Source organism: Tasmannia lanceolata, unplaced genomic scaffold, assembly GCF_043159265.1.
Source record: "Tasmannia lanceolata isolate RefF3 unplaced genomic scaffold, GAP_Taslan_0.1 ptg000015l, whole genome shotgun sequence".
In the NCBI taxonomy this organism is placed as follows: Eukaryota; Viridiplantae; Streptophyta; class Magnoliopsida; order Canellales; family Winteraceae; genus Tasmannia; species Tasmannia lanceolata.
Genome location: NW_027518692.1, coordinates 29,591,676 through 29,600,072, shown reverse-complemented (window position 1 = coordinate 29,600,072; position 8,397 = coordinate 29,591,676). Strand labels below are relative to the sequence as shown.

The 8,397-nt window shown below is 39.8% G+C and overlaps 1 protein-coding gene across 1 annotated transcript; it reads right to left on the bottom strand.

Annotated features, from left to right (window-relative positions):
• Nucleotides 1–6,487: 6,487 nt before the first annotated feature.
• Nucleotides 6,488–7,998, bottom strand: LOC143846201 (zinc finger CCCH domain-containing protein 20-like). The gene has a single exon (XM_077354623.1). It carries the CDS (start codon nucleotides 7,957–7,959, stop codon nucleotides 6,859–6,861), a length of 1,101 nt encoding a protein of 366 aa, XP_077210738.1. The 5' UTR covers nucleotides 7,960–7,998; the 3' UTR covers nucleotides 6,488–6,858.
• Nucleotides 7,999–8,397: the final 399 nt, after the last annotated feature.

The following is an 8,397-nucleotide window of genomic DNA, read 5'->3' as shown; positions in this document are numbered from 1 at the left end:
TGAAAAGTACCCATGTGGAGAACTTCATTTCATGTGCATCAGCATAGAGGACTGATTGATGGGAATGTAAGACTTTTATGGACTTGCATAGAACATGTTTTACTTTTGTAAAATCGGATTGTAGAGAATGTTTGATTATGGGAAAGAGTAATCCAAATCGGCTCATATACGGTTAGTAATCAATAAGGTCTTGAGCCGGGAACACCTTAGCCACGTGTGTTCACGTTGGAAGGGGTATGGGAACTCTCACATATAAGGTTGTTATTTCTCCCATTGGAATACACATAAAGAAGTGTAGAGAGTAGAAGGCCTCCTATCATTGTTCTTTCATTTTGCAGAGCAATGAGGATTGTGAAATCATCTTTGTTAAGGATCAACTACCATGGAAGGAGGTATTTATCATTTATTTCTTCTCTTATATAATTTGTTCAATCACATGCTTATGGTTTGATCACGCAATAGTAAGTCTATCATGGGAAGACTAGAAGGACTTTGACTAAAGTAACGTTCTGGTTAGAAAATTCTTATGCGAGGCAAGACCCAGTGAAGAGAAGTTTTACTAGGTCAAGGACTTGAAGAAATGTAACTATCAGTTAGTAAAATAAATGGTGGAAAAAGTAAGGAAATTTTACTAGATCAAGAGTTCTAAAAGTTTACTAAAACAAATTTTATTTTTGTAGAATCCAAAATTTAAATTTGTTTTAACCATCAATCAAAAGCATGTTTTTTTAATAAAAATGGAGATAAATTCGAAATGAATTTTACGAATCTAAAAGCTGTCATTGAAAAGATCTTAATGTTAACTAACCAACTTCTCCACTAGCTTAAGCTATTGGAGAAAGGCGTTATTTATCTTTTATACTTTAACACTCCCCCGCACGTGTGGCCCACTTGGCAAACACGTGGCACATGTGGTCCCACTTTGGACCGACCGTTGCATGTGGATTTTTGCTATCCGGGAGGTTTGAACTCGAGACCTTTGGCTCTGATACCATGTTAATTTACCAACTTCTCCAAAAGCTTAAGCTGTTGGAGGAAGGCAGTATTTATCTTTTATACTTTAACACTTAATTACCCTTAATTTAAAATAATCGTTTATAAAATTCGAAAAGATGCTGAAATTACCTGTCAAATTCGCTTTCTAACTTATTGATTATAAAGAACGTTCAATTTAAGAGGTGATCTTAATTCCAAGGTTCTGCAAATTTGTTTTGTATTCACATTTTTTTACATAGTGCAATTTACATTTATTTTTGCAAAGCAATTTCTCTCCCTCTCCCTTCTCTCTCTATCTTGTTACTTCCTTCTCCAATATTACCAAACAAGAGATTACAATCTTCTCACCAAACTTTTTAGCTCTACTCGCCTTCTTCTTCCACAAGACAAGCTCAAAATCTGCCATTCTTGCAGCTGGGTGTTAAGGATGTAATGTCATGGAGTGTTATGTTATGCTTAACAGATTCCTCGTAATGCAATATAATCAATTTGTTAATGGACACTTGAAAACGACAGAAGAAAAGTAACTCTTAAAACAAGGCCACTCTCTATTATTTATAGCTTTACTTAGCGACAATGCAAATGCTGCCGGGAAATTACACTACACGACACTCATATACTGGCCTCAATTATTAATAACTCCAACTTCTAGATATGCAATATAGAGATTTTATATGGTGCATGCGTGTAGAGTCCATTATTTTGCAAAAAGCACTGTGGGCCCACTTCATTGGATGATCTAAACCGTTCATTTGTTTGGCCACAACTTAAAAATTAGGTTATTCCTCAAAAAAAAAAAATCCACGGGATGATCCTAACCCTTCGATCTGTAGAGGGATTGCAAGCTATAGAAACCTCTATAGATCAAAGGATTACTATCATCCTATTGAGATATTCTTTGGTGGAAACCTCCAATTACAATCAGACCTCACTCCATGGCCCCTCTATTACAATCTTATTACTTGTTTGGGTTGCTCCATTATAATGTATAGGTTCTTTGGGAATTTATATTTGCACGATCATGATTTGATAATAGGACTACTCAGTTATACTTCTCATTGGCTTCAGGTAGTTCTTTGGGAGTTGTAAAAGATTTTGACTAATGGTTTAAAAAAAGTACAAAACAAAGTGATCCGTCCCATTATCAAAACATGATTTTGAATATCAGTCCCATGCCCATATTCTCGAAGCATGCGTTTGAATTACAAGAAACAGGCATTGGAATCGGCATTCTATTCTGATTTCAGCATTTGGTTAAAAAATGAACAGAATAAGGAAGGCGGAATAGATTTAAAATGTGCCCAAAAAATGTTTCCTGCCTAATATGTGGTATTTTATTCTGCCCTGGTACGGATTAAATTTTTGAGCAAATTTTTCTAATTAAAATTTTTATTAGAATTATTTCATTCCGTTTACAATAGAATTGAAATACGATGCCGATTCCAATTCCTAATTTCCGCAATCTAAATATTTGCAAGAGAATAGAATAAGATGCTGATTCCAATTCCCAATTTTGGCAATCTAAATATTTACAAGAGAATAGAATATGATGGTGATTCCAATTCCTGATTCCCGTAATCCAAACGTAGCCCAAGGGTTTTGATTTAGGAGAAGTACTTTATGAATTCTATTTTTAAGTCACTAATTTTTTTATATTTTTCCAACCTTGAAAAGCTTATAATATGTAGCTTATTACTGCCCATTAAAGCAAGCTTTTGTTGAGCAATTTTTTATATGCCAAGATTTTGACATTTTGGAATGAAAATGACCCCCAATAAGACTAAGATTATGACATTTTGGAATGAAAATTGACAGTTTGCTGTAGCCATAGTTTTCATTAACGAAGACCTGGATCATAGAATGAGCCCAAGTTTTCGTGATAGATCGTTTGACCTTGCACTTAACCGTGTCTCATCCATTCGATCAAAGACTCACAAAATCAACGGTTATGTATGTAGCAAAATGTCAAGAACACCCATATTGAAGTTAAGTTATAGTCATCCGATCATGTTGGCACCCTTCTCTCAACTATTCTGCCACTAGGGTACTATTCTGCCACTAGGGTGCAACTCGGCCAGGCCGGGTCAAGGCCAACCCTAGCCTATCCCGAACTAGCATTCCTTCAACCCTGATCTGACCCAACCCAGCCCTACTCTAACTTAACTTCAAATCGCTCAGCCCTAACCCCACGCAACCTCAGCCTGAACCCTACGCTATCTTGCCTACAAACCTCTCAACCTAGTAGGGGTGCAGATAAGCTTATCCAAGCTAGCAACTACAAATAGCACGTCACCCATGTTCTTTGCTTCACCCAAACCATTCATTCCATGAAACCCAACATATATAGGATGTTCCTAAAAAATCATCTCTATAGAATCATCCTAATAACCATTCAATCTATGCATGCATAAATTGGACCCATTTTCTAGCCATCCATTTTAAACCTCCACAAATCATGCGTAAGCATGATAGCATAGAGATGATTTCATAGAAACACCCTATCTATGTTAACTCCTACAGAACCCTATTTCTGGGATTGCTGCTAGCATCCATCGCACAAGACATTTCGTAGATGGGCTATTGCTTGAATTTAAGGGATTTGCTAGCGTCCGTTGCGAAGGCATTTCGTGGATGGGTTGTTGCATGTGAGAGCAGCCACACAGGCTCACTTTTCAGCAGATTTTGTCTTATATGTAGCTTTGGGCTTAAATATTATAGGGGAGTGGAGGAGGGTGCCATATCAACAGACAAGCCCAGATTAACAGGAGATATCAAAGGAGACATCTAACTCCCTTGTCCCAAATGGGGACGAGTTGACTCGGGTTAACCCAAAATACTAAAAATAATTTAGAAAGTAAAACAAGAGAAAAAAGGAGTTGTTCTTTAACTATCCTCCAAAATTGTTAAAAGCACCCCAAAACACTATTAAATAATTCAAAAATAATAAAAGAAACAGAATAGGAGGAGATCTTAAACCATCTTAATCTTCCCCTGTCCAAGGTCTTATCTCCTTCCAAAAGCTTTCATTAAAAGCAACAAAATGAGTCCTACTCTTTAACCACATCAAAAGACGTGACAAAAAACATATACCGCAAGGAAATTAGATACGAAAAAAAATGAGATTTTATATGGTGTAATTTAGGCGTGAAAACGAGGCCAGGCTCGGCTCGGCTCGTTAAGCTCAAAAGCTCGGCTCGGGCTCGGCTGGGCCAGGCTCGCGAGCCTTATCAAGCTCGGGTTATATTCACACCCCTCATCTTCCCTGGACAGCCCTATCTAGTGTAATTTGACTACTCTTTTTACACTACCGGGGGGTGATCCAAGTAACAAATGGGATTCCAAAAAAGAAGTGACATATTTTGCCTCCCCCTTTCACTCCCTAGACAACCCTTTTAGTGTATATATTAATGTATAATATATATATATATATATATATATATATATATATATATATATATATATATTAAATTCTTAACAAGCCGAGCTGAGCTTGGCCTAGCTCGAGCTCGGCTCGTTAAGCTTAACGAGCCTGGCCAACCGGCTCGGCTCGGGTCCGCTCGTTAAGGATTCGAGCCGAGCTTCCGAGCCCGAGCCAAAATTGACACCCTTAGGTGTAAACCCTTATAGTCCCCTATTTTTTCAGAAAGTTCTCTATGGACCACATCATAGGATGATACAAACCGTCCATGCGAGTGAACACAACGGAAATAGGTTGTGCCCCAAAAAATTCATTTCCATAGGATGATTCTAGCCCTCCGATCAAGAGATTTCCACAATATGTAGTTCCTCAATAGATCGGAGGGCTGGGATCATCCTATAGAAATGAATTTTTTTGGGCACAACATAATTTACATATGGCCCAGCCCATCACATGGACGGATTGGATAATCCTATAGTGTGGTTTATACGGTACTTTTTTTTAATAATATGGAACTCTTAAGTAGGGCTGCAACTCGAGCCGGGTTTTACCCGACCCGCATCGACCCGACCCGAAAATAGCCTGGGTTGGGTTCAGGTTTCATGGGTTTCAGGTCGAGCCGGGTTGAGCATTCAAAAGCCCGCATGAATCTCGGGTCGAGCCGGGTTTGAAGGGGCCCGACTTGACCCAACCCGAGTTACATAAGTTATAGTATGTACATTTTGTTCTATTGTTAGTTAAAAGTTAAAAGTGAAAACCCACGCACCCACTGTTATTGTATGTGAGTGTAATTTTTGCTTCTATGAGTTGAGTTGATTCAAGTGTTTGATTCAGCATTGTTTGATTATAATTACAACATTGTTTGATTACAGCATTGTTTGATTCAAGTGTAATGTGAGTGTAATTTCTGCTTCTATGAGTTGAGTTGCCTTGCCAAACAAGAATTTTCCTTAAAAAATTGTGTCAACTTGAAAAAACCCGACCTGAGATTTATCATGAGTAGAGCTGGGTTTGGGAATCGTGGATTTTCTGGAAAAAAAAAAAACCCGACCCAAGATTTATCATGGGTAGAGCCGGGTTTGGGAATCGTGGGTTTTCTGAAAAAAAAAAAAAAAAAAAAAAAAAACCCGACCCGAGATTGGGAATCGTGGGTTTTCTGAAAAAAAAAAAAAAACCCGACCCGAGATATTTCTCGGGTAGGGTTGGGTTCTCCAAAACCCTACCCGAGTTGCAACCCTACTCTTAAGGGCTTACACCATATAAAATCTCTGAAAAAATCCCATAAAAATTTTGCTTAATCATTCCTTAATTAAGGAAATTCAAACCTTAATAATTTTCCACATTTGTGTGCTGTTGCGTGTCAAGTAGGGTTACTAAAAGTTAAGTAAAAAAGTATGGGAAAATCTTTGAAAGTCTTGCTCTTGACAGAGGAAAGATTTTGATGGATTTCTATGGCTTTATTGGATTACAATAAAAAGGTCCAGGGGTAGTGCCATTATCAGAGTAGAGATGTTCTGATATCAGCCCTAGGGAAAAAATATTTTATAGCGCTATCGAGGATAAGACTTTTGGGTTTCCACGTCCACGTCGTCGTGGCTATAGATCACCCTCTTTAATATGAATAAATTCAGGTTCAGGTACATCAATCAAATCTCAACCGTTCACGTGGGTTCACGGTCAGTGTCTCCTGTATGGAAACCGAACACATGGACAGTCGGGATCATCCCAAACTGTACCGGCAATAGAAGCATTAAAAGTAAAGTAAAATAGAATCATAGACGAACACATGGATGGCCAAGATCATCCTTAATTCAAAGCTATTGCTTTGCTACCAAGGCATTTAAAGGTGAAGAAAAATGATACCAATAACGAAGACTTTATACACCATAGGATGATCCAAACCGTCTATTTGATACCGACCCAAAATTCATTTCCATGATCCTAGCCCTTCTTTCTATAGATGAACTCCATATATTGAAACCGCCATAGATCGGAGGGTTTGGATCATCCTACGAAAATGATTTTTGAGGCACAACCTATTTAAGTTGTGGCCCTTAAAATGGACGGTTTGGATCATCTTCTGATCTTCTCAGACATTTATTAAACATAATTTAAAAAATATATTACATTAATGGAATCAAATTACATGGAAGAAGGTTCTTCAATTTTCACGATGAGATTAGATATTAGATAAACAAAAAAAAAAACCCAAAAAAAAAGAGATAAAAATAAAAAGTAGATAAGGCCCAAAGAAATTCTCCAGCTTGATCTATACAAATTTTCAAGGTTAACCCTTCTTTCTTACTTCTCAATCCCCCAAAACAGAACCAACCTTTGTTTTTCTTCTTTAGTTGTTCTACTCCCCCTTCTCTATATACATAAATCATCATAAATAAAGCACCCAAAAAACAAGGATTATAAATTCCTCATCTCCCCATTAAGATTCACTTAACCAACTCAGAAACCCACCCAACATCAGGAGCAGCATTTTCCACGGAATTCTCTTTACTCAATTTCTCGAAAATTTTCGCCCTTAAATCCCTCCCAGACTCGACCCTCTCCATAGGCTCTTCCTCAACACAACCCCTCTCCCAACCTTCCATAAACCCCATACTCGCCGGAGGAGTAGTCGGAGTCGCAGGAAAACTCGCCGGAAAACCACCCCTAGGAGACCCAAAACCACCCAACTGAACCCCCCACGCCGCCGGAGCTGACTTCGCCTTACAAAGCTGCAATTGCCGGAGCGATAACAAAACTTCATTAACAGAATTTGATCCGGCGACCCGCCGGAGATTTGGCGATAACGGAGGAGATTCCGAAGGCGGCGAGAGGGGTGGTGATATCAAAGTCGAGGTGGGTGAATTAATCACCGACGAAGCCTTCGAGAAGTAAGCCGCCTCGATCGCTTGCCGGAGGGGAGACCCATCATAAGAATCCGAACCCGTTCTCGGACTCGGATTCGGACTCTGCTGTGGGAGGATCCGAAGTTGCTCCGGAGTGTGGGCAAAAAAACAAACTCGCCTACGGCAGTTAGTCCCGTCCTTACAAGGCTGGGTCCGATAACGGGCCGGATGAAGCCAACACTCAAAAACCCCATGTGCAAACTCACAAGTGTCACCCCTTTTACAATTCCCTTTTCGGAAATCCGGACATGCAGTACCCGAATAATGAAACCTTCTCGGATCCCGTCTCCGGGCCTTCTCGCCGGGATGGGCGAACGGGCACTCGGTCCAGTCATGGGACCGACCCCGCGCGCACCTTCGGACCTTGAACTCGTACATCCGAAATTCATCACAAGAGAATGCATCAACGGGTATATCGGACTCACGGCCCGACCCATCAGAGTCCGGATCGTCTATTTCGTTAGACGGAAGGTAACGGTGCAACGCCGTTAACGTTTCCCAATACGGAGAGTATTCCCCTCCGTCACTGCAAACGCCACTTACCGGCATGGGGAAAATCATCCCAGCCGTTGATTCATCAAACACGTTCCATGGCGGAACGTGGACCGTTGGATTAGCCTGGTTTCCTTCTCCCAACATCATTTTTTCCTCTTTCTTCTCCAGTCATCAGAGTCTGTTTGAAGGGTCTCTAGAATATATAGGGTTGATTTAACCGTGGTTGAGTTAATTCTAACCCTAGTTAGGTTAAAATTGTACGACTACTGGTTCCACTACGGTTAAAATAATATAAAACTCACCGCCGTTTGGGTTTGAGTCGGTGAGAGCAAAATAGGTCGGTATTTTTTATGATGTCGCGATAAATATGGAAATATCGTGAGATTTGTGTTAGGGTGTCGGGGTGAAAATCGAGGGGTGTGGAAAAGATAGTGGGACACGTGTCCGAAGGAAAACATGCATTGTGGACACGTTTCACTGCTTTTGTTTGCTAAATTTAAAGGAGCCTTCGATAAATACAGAAGAGAGAAAAAAATACAGAGTTTCGCTACACTTGGCGGTTGAGAACCCGCTAGGAATAGCGGT